Raw genomic sequence first — 17,805 nt, 5'->3', positions numbered from 1 at the left:
AATTTCCTCACTATCATCTGCTCTGACCAGCACCTTTATTTTTCTTCCTCTCCTATCTGTTGTCTTTTGTTACATGCAGTACAAGATCTTTGGAAAAAACAAATTTATATATGAAAATGTCTTACTCAACATGTAGTACTTGTATAATTAGAAGAAAGCTCAGTTTGCACTGGGTGGTCAGGAGAAGAAGCTTTCACTGAAGTACGAGGTTTGCTCTAACGACCTTGACCAAACTCCAGGGACAAGTGATCAGTATGGGTAGTAATTAATGGTCTTTAGAAAAGCACCAAACTGTAGCACTATCAAAATGCAGACTTTTCAAAAGAATATCATTTAAAATTTTAATGGAAAGGGTGCACTTTAGAGGAGTGTTGCATTTCAGTACTAACTCAAAATATTTAAAATCATTTATGGCACCACTTGTGCTACAGGACACACTATCCAGCCGCTGTTGAACACATTATGCAAAATCAAAGACTGTTCCGATGTTCTGCATTCCATTCTTACCAAACAAAGCATTTCCACAAACAGCAAACACATACTAGTTCTATGTGAAAGAAGCTCCTACCTACTTTTTCTATTTGCTCCCTAACTTCCCCTTCTCCCCCTTTTCTGTCTCTCCCACCATCCCACCCCCCATAAAAATCCAAAAAACAAAAAACCCCCACCACTTTAGTACCCTAAAGAACATTCTGCTCCAAAGGGAAAATTTATCAAGAATTCTGTAACTTGAACATGCCTACCATGGCCTAAATAAACATGCTGTGTTTTGCTTCTAAAAGGAAGTAGAAGGTAGCCAGCCATACCAAGGAGGGAGCTTGTCTATCCTTGCCTGCAAATGGAAGAGATACTGGAGCCTGTGACCACTGCTGTGGTGCAGTCCTCCGCATACGCACATACGAAAAGCAATGTCCACAAGGCAGCCAGCATTGTGTAACATCTGTGCCAGCAGCCACTGTGCCCACTGCCTGCTGTAAACCCATCTATAATGTTCATAATGCAGGCGTCGAGGAGTATTTCAGCCTACACTTTTTCCAGCTCACATGTAAAGCTGCTTGTATTACTGTTCTCTGGATAGCAGCTTACAGTGAAGGGCACCAAGGTTTTTCTGAAGGAACTGAATCGTGACCAGATGAAACAATTCTGCCAAATGGAAAAAAAGGGGGTGGGGACGGAAATAGATTCTAGTTAAAGTTTGCTAAGTTCTGTTCCCCTTCTCTCCTCAGATAAAAGCAACATTAATTCCACTTTTCACAAGTAATGCAGAACAGAAAAAGAGACATGACCATTTTTTTAGCATAGGGGATTTGAGCAGATGTTTTTCTTGGATAGTTACTAATTCTGAGCATGAAGGCAATAAGGTCTACAGAAGAAAAACAGGGAGGAGCCACTGAAGAGAGCTATATCCTTCAGCTGCATTAACACTATGTAAGCACACCTCTTGCTGCCATGTAAGTTTACAACTCATTCAAACTTTATTATAAGAACAAAAGTTTTTGCTACATACATCTCATACACAATGAAAAATTGGCCACAATGCCAATAAATTTTAAGCAAATAGTAACAGATGTGTATCTCTGAATTATGAAGCAAAAATGCCTTCTGCAAGATTCTAGTTGTTCCAGGAAGGATTAATCTATCTCAGCAAATCGGCAATAGTACATTTAGTACTTAGTTTAGGATACATTTAGTTAATACTAGAAGTTGCTTGTTACAAAGGCACTTAGGGAGTTCTCAAGAGCCAGCTGCAGTGAAACGCGGCTCTCCCATCAGACAGCGGAAAGCAGCCAGGGAGCTGCTGGCTGCGTGCGCTAAACTGAGCTTGTCTAGGCGGGGATCCTAGACTTGCTGAGACCAGCATTGGTTCTGTTGATACGTACGGCATACACAACAAGCTGCTGTGAAAACAAAACATACCTCCCATCCCAACTGACTTGCATCCAGGTGTTAGGCAGATTGCCGCCACCATTCCAGGTTTTTCAGTTTGCTTTCAGGATCAGACACGTTTTTGCAGCACAATACCAAAACTATTACCTGCTCGGAACTAAACAAGCAAGGCTGTCAAAAAAGAGGAACTTCAGTGTCATTTGTCTCTAAGGGTCTTTTGATTTTCAATTGGTACTTGGGTATCTATATTAAACTGCAATTTTTTAAAGATGTTTTTCCTGAAGTGTTAAAACACAAGTCCTCTACCAATTAAATACCTGAATTTAGACACTGACACCACAGATATGCTCTAGAAGCATTTTAATTTACAAACAGCAATTCCCATTGACTTTATACCATTAAAAAAAAGCAATTTACAAGCAAGAAGCATATTCATCAGAACAAAATAAAGCAGCACTGAAATATTCATGTCACAAATCTAAAAACAAATTGAATATAAGAGTAAAATATCATTTGAATAAATATTTTAAAATTCATGCTATAAAATAATCCTTAATGGCAAGTTATTAATTGTTACAGCATCAGCTTAGCTAGCTTCATTTACTTCACATGGTGATGAAGTGTGGAGTTGTGAGGTTACCAGTTCATATTGCAAGGTAATGACACCAAGTCAAGTCATTCAAACTGTTCAAATATTTATCATGAAAAACAACCATACAAAAATCATTTTAAAATACCATTTCTCAGTCAGAAACAAAACAGTTCTAAAATTGTGCATGATTTCTATTTCTAATCAGATATACAACCAAAGACTTGCAATGCAAGTTCAAAGGTTGAATTCATAGCATATGTAAATTGGAAAAACAGCAGTTTATTTAATCTACCATAGCAGGAATTACTTATATAAACTACAAGCAAACCTGCTCGGTTATTGACACTTAGCTTCACATCCCCTGAAGAAAAACAGGAACACATGTCCCAAGCTTATTTGTTGACCATTTTTTAAAATGTAAACCTGCATAACTAACTTAATGCTTACAGGGATGTGCAAGTAATATTGAAACTACAATATTAAATACAATTATTCTGGCACTTGCTTAAAGACATGTAAAATGCACAAGGTTCATACAATTTGAACATTTTGAATGACTTCACTAAAATTTTGATTCAGTCACTGAGTATTATGAAATTTACAATTCATGAACTAAACAGTTTCATATAAAGAATTTACACAATTCCCCAAATACTTTCAAATATAAAATTTAATAAATAACCCTGACCAGCCTAAAAGCACCATTCAAGGGTAAAATTCCCTTGCAAAATAGATTAGGTGTTGCATATTTGAGTCCCTTTCAATGGTTTTATGTGAAAATCATTTAGAAAAATGACAATAAAAGAATCACAGTAAACTAATACAAAAAGAAAATCAATTAAGATATATATTTTTGTAGATAAAGCTCATACAATCTTTTCCCAGCCCTTGATGTCCTTGTTGTTCCTTCCCAAATTTCAGTCTAAACATATTAAGAGGCCTCATTGTTTTGTCTCAAAGTCAACCAAAGGCTGCAGCATAAGCATGAATTCATGCTTGGGAAGAATGCATTAAGAGTTACCTATTTTGGCCTACAGTATATTCTGCTGAACAGTGAATTGACAGTATCCTTTATACGCAATTGAAAGAATTCACACTAAAACGCAGAGCCAATCTTGAGGCTGTATTGACCAAACTGAACTTCTAATATACTCTAAATATTTACATAGCTATTTACTAAATGTATTTACAAATTTAATAGAAATTATATGGAAGATAACTGATTAAGAAAACTGTTTGTAACCACAAATATTAGCAAAGATATAAAATCCTTTATTTTCACAGTTTGTGATGGGTTAAACATCTAGAGGAAAGGACACTGTCACTGTTTTCACATTTGTCTATAATTAAAAAGGTAGATTAAGAAGAGACTCAATTATGAACAAGCCTATATGATTTCATGACTTATTTTGTTGTCAAACATTTCTTCATATTTTTGACTTCTGCATTTATTGTAAATGAAATGTATAACAGCTCTGTGCTAACCTAAAACTGTACAGAAACAAGATGCTGTACAGTACTTCCATAATTGGTTAATAATAACACAGCATACTTTGTCTTGGTGGACTAGTGAAATGAACTTCAATTAGATAATGTTTCATGTTTCATGGCAATGTTAATCCTGGCATACCATTATGTGACAAGGCACAATTTAACTCCTGTTGCCAGGTTTGAAGTTCGTTTTCTACCAGAGTCACACACTTTGTAAGTGTAAATATAATGCTCAATGATGTTTTATGTATGCATCCTTTGAAGCACTGTCTAACTTTACAGTACTGTGTTATGGCTTGATTATTCTTAACACTGCTAGCAGTGGAAAAGGTAAATGGCATATAAAAATGAATAGGAGCAAGCAGAACTTGCACACTGTTGGATCATGATATTGTAGAAAAAGTGATAATTTCCTGCCCCTTAACAGTCCTGTTACAAAATTTGAAACCTGAACCTGTACAATCAAAGTGGTGTGTGTTTTTGTTTGTTTGTTTTTATTTATTTTTGTCAGAGACAATTTTGGATAAGTCACTCTTTGGTAAACTCAAACCAGTTATAACAACTTTACAAATACAAAGAACTCGATTTAAATAACTTTAAGATTGTGACACACAAAATTTAAAGAAATACATTATTAGTAGCCTATATCCTGCTATCCTCAGCTTACACTACCGTGAAAATAGTCACACCAAAGGCATCACAGCACAAGATGAGGGTTTAAGAATTACTGAATTTCTTGGATTTTGCATATCTCAATCTTAATTTTTTAAAATACATTTTTTGCATTTAATTATTTTAAAAACATATAAGAAAGAAAAACAAAAAACACAGAAAAACAAACAAAAACAAACAACAAAAAAAAACAGTATCAGAAACACCAGCATGTGTTTAAGAGGGTAAACATATAGACATCCTATTTCCCCTAGACAGACATATAATATCCCTTATTGAAAACAAAAAATTTATTGTTACTTCAAGAAGAAAACACCCTTCCCACCCACCACCCCCTAATTTAGGCAGTTTTAGGACGAAAAGGCAAATTAGGTACTCAGTTTAACTGAAACTGCTCCTATGGAGCAAGTTGGGTTTATACCCTAAATCTTTATTTAGTAAGATTAATCCTTGTTGTGGACTGTCACAATATAAAGAACTAGTGTATTTTAAAAAGCAACTGCACAAAATATGCCCCAATTTCATGGGCAAAGGGCCTGAAAACTGTTTTTAAATCTACATAGAGCAATTTGAGCTACAGGAGCCCAAAAAGCATTACAAGATAGCAAACCTACCTTTCTGCTTTCATGTAACTTAGGAATGAACTTTTACTTTCCAAATTTCAGGAGTTAAACAACATATTCAAATATGTATTTTTAATATTCGATAAACAAACACAAGGATCAATTATATAAAGCATAATTCCTCTGTATTTTAAAGAATATGTGATTAATCAAATTCTGCTCATCAGGTAGAATTTCACACAGTAGTGTTTGCCAGCTCTTGCTTTTGAGGTCTCTTAAGTTATTGTTTTTTTCTTTTGTTTCACTGTTACCATTAGGTTTCACATTTTATATATTATACTGACCTAAATGATGAAGTTAGCACCATGTTAAAAAAAAAAAAAAAAAAGAAAAAGAAAAAAGTGAAACAAAAAGATTTAGAGTACTTCTAAAGTTATTGGTGATTTCTTTACGCAGAAAGCAACCACTGAAATAATGGGGAAGCCATAGCAACTCTTTGTAATACTAACACATGAAATTAACAGACATATTGCTCACAATTCCCATAGAGTATTTGTTTTTTATACAAAAAAGTACAAATTCCAAGTGCTAACATATCACTTGGAGCTGTAAGCAGGAAGTCAACGTGCACCTGAAAATAGTTCTCTGTGAAGAGACCCATTACAACACTGCTTGGAAGTACTGTAGTTTAAACTACACCATCCCTTTCAGGTTGGTATTAGCCAACCACAGAGAATGATGAAGTTAAATTCAGTTACCTGGTATGTTTCTACAGTACAAAATAAAGGTAGATTCTGAGGCCAGTAAAAACACATTAAAACCACAATGCTACTTTTGGGTTTGCTAATAGTTTTTTTGTTTTTTTTTTTTTAATATATATATAGATCTATATCTATCTCTATATATAAAAAAGGTCAGCACCACAGGTTGTCCAGTTTGTGTTCTAGACAACTAACAAAAACCCAAACAATTTAACCATAACTTAATAGATTTATGGCATTTGGTTTACATATGTTATAAAGCAAAGCTATTAAAACAATGTAATTTACTTTGCTCACTTTTGCACACAAAGTAATAGTTTAGTAAAATAAAAACCAAACATTGTTCTAAAAACCAAAAACATCTTCCCAAAGTCCAGAGTCCTAATTCCTAGGCAGGGAGAAGACCCAGCATTTGAAAAACCGGTACACAGTATAAACCTTGACATACTTTTACATTCACCTCAACCTGAATAGGAAAAGTGAAAGCATTTTATATATATAAAGCAATTTTATATATATAAACAGACTAACTACCTGCATAATCCTCATTACCAGCAACAGGATTTAGCAAATAAAGGGAGACTAAAGCTTCTCGGTATATCCAGCAGAGCTGCCATCTTATTTTAATATTTTTCTCTGCTGCGTCTTGGCAGGTCAAGCAATAGGGACACTTTAGCAGACTTTTCCTATCCTTTCCCCAGTACACTGTCTTATATATTTTGAGCATCTTCACAAGCAAAATGGAAAACAAAAACAGCCTCCTTCACAAACAACGAACATTTATGTAGTCTTCTCCAGGCTGTTATACTTGTACTGAAGATTACTGAAAGAATAAAAAAAATTAAAAATGTATCATTAATGTGCTTGTTTGGGTTGCATTTAGAATGTAGGATTTTAATCAGATGTGTTAGACAGTGAATGAATTTCCATACTAGAATCCATAGCTTCAGAAACTGAAACATCATTATCTCCTTTCTGTTCTACAAATGCCTCTGTTCTGTCTGGAGACTCTACCCGGTTTCGTACTTCTGTTACCCCAGGGTGATTCTTTCGCAAATGCTGGTTTAGAGTACCCTGAAAAGGAAAACATTTTCCGCAGATCTCACAGCGAAAGGGCTTGTCATCTGTGTGACCACGAATATGATACTCAAGTTGGTCCTTACGGGTATATTTCTTCCCACAAAACTTGCACACAAAAGGAGTTATTCCCATGTGCAATCTCATGTGTCGATCAAGGCTCCCTTTCTGGTTGAAAGACTTTCCACAGTAGATACAAATCAGCCTCTCATTATATGGATACCAATGACCTCTTGCATTTCTTTCCCGTGGACTATTTTCATATCCTGGGTTACTCACCATGGTTTCACTGTCAGTCCCTTGCACCAGGCTCTGAACATCACTATGCAAGTGACCACTGGACACCCGTTTTTGGCGTGCACGCCCCCCTCTGAAACAGCTCAGCATAGACCTTGAAGGACTTGAATTGCTTAGGCTTCCAAAGGCTTCACCTGTAGCCTGTGATGAGGCATGGGTAAATGAATAAACGTGTTGTAACACAGACCCATAGGAACCAACATTGACTGCCACCACTTGCTCTCCATCCACCATTTCAGTATGATATCCATCATCACCAAGGGAAGAGCTATCGGAGCAGCTTGGTCTGTCAGCCTTTTCCATTTTAACCTTCACCTCTGCAATTTGACTTTCCCTTACTATTAGGTCTCCTTGCTCATGATCACCTTCAATCTGAATCTCATACTCAGACATACTCCCACTGCTTCCTCGATCCGAATGCCCTTCTTCTTGCAGACGACTGCGTAGAGTTTTGCCTGGAGTAGTTTCCATCCTAAGATCACTGCCTGCTGTTGACTGTCGCACCTGAGAGCAATAGGGGGGAGATATCTCAATAGGACTGGCAAAATAGCTGCTGTCTTTAACTCCGTTGCGATTTTCTGAATTTTCTTCAGCACCAACAGTGACAGAGTCAACATCACCAACACTGATCTTTGAATGAATACTCTCCAGTATTTGTGTGCATTTATCAATGACACACTGCATTTGTAGAAAGCTAGCTGCAGTTAGAAAACTGACAACATCCTTTAGCTGCAAGGACATCCTTCCAGTGTAACAAAATGAAAGCAACTGTTCAAAAACGTTGGGATTTTTAATAACTGATATTGATAAGCCACTCATGGTACTTAATGCTGAATGGTCACGGAAATATGGAGAACTGGCAGCTAGAACTGCTTTATGGGCTCGAAATGGCTGACCCTGAATATGCACAATTATGTCACATAGCTTTCCTTGCAAGCGGAGTTCATTTAATTGGCTCAGAACAGTGTTGCTGTACTCAGGCACATCAAACTGAATGAAACTGCTGCTGTCCATTTCTACTGATGTAAGGTGTAATCTGAAAGGAAAAAAAAAAAAAAAAAAAAAAGGAGGTTTTACTACTGAGGACGGATACACAAATTTAAATTTAAAAATCAATGCTTACACATGGTGAAGTTAAATAGTCACAATGAACTATATAAATTGTTAAAATAGAACAGTTTGTATAAATATTTCATATAATACAAAGAATAGGATCTCAGTTTTTCACACTTCTATCATTGAAATTACACCTCTGCAATCTTTGCAATTCAATTACTCATGATATATCACAGGCTCCCTGGGTGTTTCTAGGTCTAACCAAAAAGAAACTTTCTACTTTTACTCCTTGGTAAAAGCTGCAGAACAATATTCCCACCATCCCTGAAGATTAATAAAGTTGCTAAGCAGGTCAAAATCTTCAGAATTGCTACTGGATCTTTAAGAGACTATATTGCTAATCACAGGAAACTACATTGTTAAATTACCTAAGAATGACTTCTGGAAGGTATTTCATTAAGTCTGAGAAACCTATTAAAGGAAAGCCCAAGATTCATTCACTGCTTACTGTATGTATTTATAGTATTTGGTTTGTTTGCTTTAGGACTTCAGCATGCAAACATATATTTCATTATGAAATTTGTTTGTCAGTAATAAGTAACATCCTATAGCAAATATATTTTCAGTCACAAATATTTTAAAAAGTATTCCATAGATCTATAGAGGTCAAATTTATTTCAAAGGAATTGAATGTACTGTATCAATGACACTTCTGGTCTAGACAAAAATTACTTCCTTAGAAAATAACCCAAACAACTTATACATACATACATACACACACACACACACACACACACACAATCAATACTGCCATCACAGAACAAGGAAATTTAAATTGAAGACGACATTTCACCCAGTCCACACTGCTTACCCAGGGTGCTACAAGTTTCCAGACACTACAGAATTGGTGTCATTATGTGCAGCAGTATTTGAAGAAAAAGAATGGGAACTACCTAGGATCTTACCATTTTTTGTTTCTTTTTATGGTTCCATTACATATATATTTGCAGGTTTACAATTTTGCAGCATTCGGTACCTAATTGTTCCATATTTGTTGCCCCCTCCCCTTTTAAAATAAACTATGATCTGAGCAATCCAAGTCTTATTGCATATTCTTCTGAAACTTATTATAGATCTTTCTGACACTGCACTAACTTCCTAGCTACAAAGATTTGCTATTTAAAATCTAAACCAACACCAAATCTGTAAGTTCCCAAACTTTCCTCATACACTGGGAACTGTGGTTTCAAGAGGCTTTCTAAAGAAAAGCACTTCAGCAATTTTTTCATAAAGTATTATCACATAAGCCAAATGCACACTGCTCTTCAGCAGGCAACACCTTACTTCCAGGACTGTACTCCTAATCATCTGCCCAAGAATTTTCAGTCTTTTATTACTATTCTTCCAATATTAAGACAGAAATCTAATCATATTATGTAACAACCATATCTGTTTTTCTAGTTGAGCAAACAGGTCTCATCATCTGCTGACTTTGGATACAAGAAGCATGTCCAGTGTATCAAAACTTACTACAGGATTTTTTTTTTTTACCCCCATCTGTGTCTTTTCTTACATAGGACACACACAATTTAAATCAACAAACTATGAAAATTCAAGAACTCCGCTAAAACATCATCAACAACCAGGAATATGATAAGAAGTCTACAAGGAAGAATTCAAGATACATCAGCTGACTTGGACCTAAAATTACTATCCATTATCTTCAAAAACAGAGCCTCTATTTAGCTGTAAAATAAGACAGCCAGCTTCCTAAATCAAGACATAATGTTAGTCAAGTGCGAAAACCGTCAGAAACTCCCACACTGCATCCTCAATCAGATTATCAGAATTGTTAACCATGTTTTGTAAACTACCACTGTGTCACACAGTACAACAGAACAAGTAAACTAGGCTTTCATTTGAGTTTTTGCAATTGTTATTTAAAAGCAGGGAAGAAGATATTTCACTTGCTCTTACACCAATGAGGGAAGTAAGGACTACAAGAAGGTTATCAGAAGTGATACGATCACAGCTTTGCAAAGAAAGCTTTGGTAAGGTAGTTCTTTCATTCAGAAAGCAAAGCTACTTGAAGAAGTGAGAAGTAGATCAGAAAAAAAACACCAAAGCAAGGAACAAAAACCAAATGAACACTAATATAGTCAATAAATGGACAGAATAACTTTGTTATTCTGAGCACACTCTTCAAGGCCTTATTGGATGTGTCCACTCTATTGGGAAAACTGAAGGCTCAGCAGTTAGAATATGTATTTAGCAACATCCTTTTCCTTTTTACAGGGCAGTAGGCTTCCTAATTAACCCAACATAGGTCACTGTCTTTAATGTATGGGGCTTATGCAATGTTTACAGCATCATCAGCAGGATATCCTTGACTGAACTTCTCTCTGTTACACTGAGGAAGACCTTTTGGACCTGAAATGACATGGATCAACATCACTTATGCCACTTTACACCTTTCTTGGGACAGAGCAATTACTTTCTTTTGATTAAGGTATCTTAGCACTTGCAAATGTGCTAGATTCCTAGAATATGGATGACAAACGAACTGCGAACACATGCCAGAGAAAGCATAGGTGTCAAGAAGAAGAGGTCATAGATAGAAGAGGAATCCTTAACAATCCTTGCATGACACAGTTAGAAATTCTAGTCTTCTTTACATAAGCAAATCTACATCATTGTTCTTGGAGGTTGTCTCTTGAGAAAAGGAAAAGTTTGCCATTAACATCTTCATTTGAGCAAGCGGCGCATGGATCCTGATAGTGAGCAGAGAGGATTATGGAATTGAAGATCAATAAGCCCGATGTGTCCGTGTAGTGGACAAGCAGCAAAAAACAAACTCAGATCGGGGAAAGCACACCACACTGAAAGTAACAGAAAACAGAGCAAGTATACAAAACAGTGACAAAAGCAGCACACAATGAGCCTCTATACACATACGTTCTTAAAAAGTGGAAGTGAACAAGGTACAGCAATGCAATCGTTGCAACTTTTCCACCTCAGTTTCTTCCTTCCGAAACACTTCCTGCTTCTTGTGATTTTGAAAACATTTGAAGAAAGTGTTAAGTAAAACAAACAAATAAATAAATTTTTAAAAAAAATTAAAAAGCAACAGTGCTTGACAGAAGAGAATCCCTCCACTGCTTTCAGCCAGTCAAGCTCTCAAGCTTAAATATCTCTCATGGAAGAGGTCCTGATGAGGTTGCCAGTGAATACAAACTTAATGAGTAGGCAGGACTAGCAAGAACTGCACTGAGCCTGCAACTATATTGCTGGGTTAGTACCAGGGTACCCCAACTTTCTCACATGGATTTAGACAGGCAAGACCCATGCAAAAATCTCTGCATTACACATCTTGTCAGAGAGGCAGTCACCGCTGAATGTAATGCAATGTTTTATTGATGGACAATGCTTAGAAAATAATGATGATCTTTATTCATAAGAATCCTCAATAACACTATCTAGGAAATCATGTTCATTTTCAGATTATATTACCATAGACTAAAAGGTATCATTTTATTTGTCTACACAGTGAAATTGATAACAGTATAAACCAATTACAGCAGAACTAACCAAAATATTTTTCAGGAGGGTACCATACCATAATAATAATTAATTACCAACCCTGGCAAGCTGGTAGCTCTTTTAAGACAAAGAGATTTATTCTTGAAATAATCTCTAAGATTATTAGAGTTTGAAAAGGCTAAAATGGAACCTTTCATGATTTTTTTTTTTAACAGCTTGCTCCAAGTGGAAACTTCTAACTGAACTGTCCTGGGGAGAGACAAGTCATTTGAAACAGAAAGGCACTCCGCAAGGCAAACTGACTTTGGTCATATCCACAGTATGCTCTGACATTCCTCTTCACAGTTACCCAGACATTCATAAGAAAGTTTTAAGAAGATAATAAGTAAGTAACATAGAAGTCATTAAAAAAAACACATACTTATAATAAATATCATAAAAGCAGTACTATGTAAATATGAAGTATCAATTTTTGCATCAATTCTTCCTAAATTTAAGCCATTATTTTCTTGAGAACTCTCCAGTCTTTAGAAAAGATGAAACTAATTTATTAATCTCAAATGAGATAATGACAGTATTGCTTTTATGGATTTAAAAAAATATTGCACTAAAGGGATTTGCACAATAAATGGTACAAATAGAGTATTGTCTGCTTTTGGCTCATATATATGGGCTATTGAGGTCAATATAACATGCTGCCAAAAACAGCCTCCCGGTGACTGAAAATATACATAATGATACACTTCTCCATCCAATTTACACTCTATATTATCTATGTATATATAGATATTTATATATGCATACCTACACACATAAAACAACCTTGGGCAACAGAAAGGATGATTATAGGTGCTTCCCCTGATAGTTGAGAGAACACTTAGAGCTTAGGAAGGAATGTCTAAAATAAGCCTTTGTGCACCAACCAGATTTTTCAAGCTTTGATTGCACTATATAGAATGAACATTAAAAGCTGTTTAACATACATCACATAAATCATAGCACTACAGTATGCAGAAATAACTGTTGAAATCCTCACTCTTTTTTGAAATTGTTATCCAGAGGTTATGTAATAGCCATCATTCATGAGCACATGACAACTAAAAGCGAGATTTTTGCGAGAAAAGACAAGGCCTGAAGAACAGTTTAAAGAAACCATACTGTGCCAAATGCCTCAAAAACCCTGTGGAACATTTATGGTACAGAGGCAGTAATATGATAGACACATGCAACACTCACTTTTCTTTCAAAGGTTTAATATACCATTAAAAAAAAAAAAGTATGGACTTACTTTCCCAAGTATCCAGGAGTTCAAGCATGATCATTCTTTATCACTCTTATTTATGTTTTGGGCACTCTGGATCCCCTCTGGGTTTTAAGAAATTCACAAAGTTGAATTCTAGAAGTATTATTAACCCTAAAAAATAATCAAACAACAATCTTTTCTTGGATCGATTTTGTTCTTCGGTTTGAAACTTACTCAAATTTATTTAAACTTAGACATATTGAAGAGTACAGAAAGGGATTTCACTGTATGTAAATAAGGAATTTTGATTTCTCAGAATATATAAGTCACTCTTAGCGACTCAGATCAAAAGTTAACAAATCGAAACACAGGTCCTGAAATATGCAACAGCACAGCAGAAAATTCTGCACGTTTCTGTTGTGGCATAGAGTTTCATTTTCTTTGCAGCATCTCCAGTGGCATAAAACTCACTTCAGCTATGGCATCTTTTACAACTAAAGTGATGTCATAAACCTTTTCAGTTCATTGAAGTTGCTTACTTGTTGAATTTGCCACCAACAGATAAAAAAGATCCTGCAGGTATAATTAAAAACAGTTAATACAATCCCCCATTTATGTAAACTTTCTAGCTATACTTTTGTATACTTTTGTTAAGCTTCCTATTGTTTTAGGCAATCTACAACACTCTTGATTCCACCCCCTCAAAAGAAAATCCTCCCCAAAAAACATGCAGAAACTAAGATGCTTTTGTAATAGGCTAAAGACACTGTAATGCAGAAATTATGGAAAAGATAATTTCACACAAAAATAGAGGGCTACGGAAGCAGGTGGCACCGCCTTTAAGAAATCTTAATCTCAAGTCCTCTTTCATCCAAATGCTAACCATTCACGAATCGCTATGCAAACTTAATTCACAAGGTGCACTAAATTCCAGGACACTTTGATCCAAGCTTAAAAATATCTGCTTCCTGAAATATTTATATACTATTTACCACATTATAATAAAATACAATAGGTATTATGCTATATTTATAAAATATATAATGTAAATACAATCACTTTGGACACCTAAAATGGGGAATTATGTAATAAGTTGTGTAATAAACAGTGAATACATCTGAAAATGGAAATAAGTCTGCATCAATATTATTTTGGACCACAATATACAGTTTCTTATAACTGTGGTGACTTTTCAAGAACACTCTTCTTCAGCCAGTATTAAGACACTGCAGTAAAAGCGTTCTAAAAGGTAAAAGCCATTATTCCTCTTCTGTAACCAGAGATCCAACACTCTGCTCAAAAATATTAAACAACAAAATACAAAATCAAGAGCAAAACCCACATCACGGGAAATCAGTGCCATGCTCAAATGTTCCAGAACATAATCCCATCATTTTATGGGTAAGCAAAACATTAAACTCATACTTGTATTGGCAAAAAAAAAAAAAAAAACCTATTAATTAATTATTAAATAACTGCTGTCTGACAGAATTTGAAGCAGATTCATTTTCACACAAACACATCCACAAAAAGATGAATATGCTGCTAGGAAGCACTTCAGAGAAGTAATAAAAACAGCTGACAGAGAAAGGGGAAAATTGTTACTTTTGCCATCCTGCAAAGACTCCTTTTAGGACTGGACGTTTTTAACACCCAACTGCATAAGCATATACACAGTGCTTTATACATACATGCACACACATGCTAGTACTGTTAGCACTCTGATGCTATTTTTGATCAGCAAAACTCAGCAGGGCAATTATTAGACTTTCTATTCAACATTTTATATATTAAAAAAAAACACCAACAACTTTCATCTGAGCAAACAACTCCAAGGAATGGAATCTAGAAAGGGAAGTCGCAAGGACCACTTTCCTCCTTTATTCCTGAATTGTCCTCATGATGGCTTACCAACATAAAATTATAAGAACAAATAACTACTGATCCATAAATAAAAGATCATCTAGTAATTAGACTTGGCTACAGAAAGTAACTCATCTTGGCTCTAGAAGTCAAGACACTATAAAACATATGGACCTATTTCTGAGGAAAAAACAGGTTACTAGAAGACAAAGTACAGGCAGCCTAGATCAGAAGAACTATTAAGTGTCAGACAAATAACACTTCCAAGCAGGTTTATGATACATACACAATTTAAATCAGCAATATCTTACAAGTACTCAACACAAGCTTTTATTTTGTGCACAGATGTCATAACATGCATGCATTAGAATAACCCATTTATTTACCCTTCCATGGTCATAGCCAATATTTTCTAAACTTCCAATAACTTTGAGAAATTCACTGTTCAAGTTGGGGAAGGACGAGATTTTATACGTTGTTATGACAATAAGAAGTATTTATTCACAAGGAAGTACTTGATTAGTATTACCTATCTTCTTTTTCTGTTTAATATTAGTCCTAATTAAATCTTTTTTTGTTATTTTTTAACAATAACTGTATTGTCTAGATATTTGTAACAAGCATATTTGTAGTAGGTGTAAACAGAACAAAATGTGTCTGAAAAGAACATTCCCTACCATTTTCTCTCATAAGCATTTTCCCAGTCTTGCATTCCATTACTTTCAATAGAGTGGACGTCCTGTAGCTGTCTTTAAAGCACAAGCTCGTGCCAACTTGTCCCTTTATCCGGGAGCAGAGAAAAACCACTTTGCCACAAGTGTCAAAACACCGTTTTTGTTCTGATGCCCTGCAACTGTTTTCATCGAGCACCCTGGGCCTCCCACACCTGCGCACACAGGCCCGGTTCTGGCTCCCTTCTAGGCAGACCTGCCGGTTCTGCAGGGCGCTCGCAGCACGGGATAGCGGCCGCGCTGCACCCGTGCGCTCGGCCAGCGGCAGCTGCCGACCGCACCGGCTCGGCCGCCTCGGCCGCCGCTCCCAAGTGCCTCGGCCGGTCCGGCCGCGCCGCACCAGCCGCCTCGGGTTAGCGAGGCACCGAGGCGCGCGGCTGTCCGCCTGACCGGCACCCCGCAGCGCCGCCGGCCCCCGCGGGAGCGAAGCGAGCGGGGCGGCCCGGACCGGCTGTGCCCGGCGGCGCCGCCGGGCCCCGGCGCCTCCTCCGCCGCCCCACAGGGCCTGTGCAGGCGCCGGGACCCCCGCGGGAGCGGCCTCCGGCCGGCCGCCTCAGCCCGGGCCGTCGCCCGCCGCTCACCTGGACCTGTCGGAGCCTCTCACATGGCGGGTCCCGTCCTGTTCTGCCCTGTCCCGTTCCCGGCCCGGCTCTCGCTCGCTCCCTCCGCCGCTTCCCGCCCGCTCCCACAGCCACGCGCACCCGGAAGTGATTAGGAGAGTCGCGCTTCCGCCTCCCGGTGACGTACGGTGGCCGTGGATGGCCGCGCGTGCCGTTGCCGCCGCACCGGCCCGGCGAGGCCGCGCAGCTCCGCGACGGGGAGCGGCGCTCCCGGCACCGCGTCCGCCTGCGCAGGGCCCGCCGCGCGCCGCCGCTGAAGGCGCGGCCGTGGGGCGCGCGGGCAGGGCCGCACGGAGGTACCGCCGCCCTGCTGGACACGGCGCTGGCCGCGACGATGCTTCTCTCTGGCCTTCTGAAGCACAGGGAAGGTCAGCTGCAAAACGGCGTGGAGCTGCCCTGCAGCAGAGCAGCGGCGCCGTTGAACCTCTTCAGGCTGCAGCGTAAAGACCAGACAATTCAATAGCATAGACATGGAGGCAGCATTCATCTGCTGACATCTGGGAATCAAATAACTGTGTTCACTCATTAAATGTAAATCTGAAGCAGCAATAAAGGAATCCTCTTGCATCACATTCTGTTTAAAGTTGCTGAACATGGAAGACTGTGGAAGATATAAATACTGATTTTTCCAGGAATTCACCCAGTATGTTTTGAGCGAAAGCAAACTCACTTTCTGATAGGAAGCATTCAGATGTTGAGTAAGTGTCCGCTATGACAGGTCTATGAGGACTAAGTACGTAGAGGCTGGATTTTTTTTTTTCCAGTAAGAATACCTGAAGTTGGATGGGAAGAGAAGGAATTTGTCATAAAATCATGAAGGAAGTTAACCTTTAACATTGTGAAAAATCTATTAAATTTCTTGCATGCATGGATAAGGAAAAACTGGCACATAATTAAACATACTATAAAATTGCCTGTAGGCCTCTAGGACATGCGGTTTCTGCTATTGTTGAGTGTTTGGGAATTTCATACCACCCTGGACATACTTTACTAGAACTATGAGATCAGTATTCTGAGAAAACTGGTTACCTTAAAGCCTGATGGAAAAATGTGGGCAAACATGAGGACTAATTATCTACACTGTAGAAACAGACCCATTTCTACATTTTCATCAGTTTTTCATGCTTTAAATACCCATTTTTAGTTAAGTGTTTTCTTAAGTGAAGTTGGCATTTATGACATTTCAAAAAGAAGCATTACTAGATGCATTTTTTTCTTTAGATATTTAATAAAGTTATATATCAACAACTTTTGGATTTAAAGTTTTGCTTGAGCACTTACCCTTTTGACAAAAGTGAAATATGAAATACTAGTACTAGACATGCATTCCTTTCATCCAAGCTTAAGAAAACATTTACAAAATTGACAGATAACATTTATTAAAACACGTCATACAAAAGAGGAGCATGGAA

The 17,805-nt window shown here is 37.5% G+C and overlaps 1 protein-coding gene across 2 annotated transcripts; it reads right to left on the bottom strand.

Moving 5' to 3' along the window:
* Window positions 1-5,158: 5,158 nt before the first annotated feature.
* On the bottom strand, window positions 5,159-16,397 carry ZBTB34 (zinc finger and BTB domain containing 34). Of its 2 annotated transcripts, XM_088525420.1 has the most exons (3): window positions 14,522-14,625; window positions 13,225-13,350; window positions 5,159-8,376 (listed from the first exon to the last, which is right to left on the bottom strand). In XM_088525420.1, exon 3 carries the CDS (start codon window positions 8,352-8,354, stop codon window positions 6,861-6,863), a length of 1,494 nt encoding a protein of 497 aa, XP_088381546.1. In that variant the 5' UTR covers window positions 8,355-8,376; window positions 13,225-13,350; window positions 14,522-14,625; the 3' UTR covers window positions 5,159-6,860. The 2 variants fall into 2 exon arrangements, with proteins under 2 accessions (XP_088381546.1, XP_088381547.1); XM_088525421.1 differs by lacking the exons at window positions 13,225-13,350; window positions 14,522-14,625 and adding an exon at window positions 16,355-16,397.
* Between the last annotated feature and the right edge of the window lie 1,408 nt (window positions 16,398-17,805).

This window comes from Tinamus guttatus, unplaced genomic scaffold (assembly GCF_059628265.1).
Source record: "Tinamus guttatus ecotype Peru unplaced genomic scaffold, ASM5962826v1 Tinamus_guttatus_pri_ptg000226l, whole genome shotgun sequence".
NCBI classification, from domain to species: domain Eukaryota; kingdom Metazoa; phylum Chordata; class Aves; order Tinamiformes; family Tinamidae; genus Tinamus; species Tinamus guttatus.
This window is presented reverse-complemented; position numbering and strand designations above follow the sequence as displayed.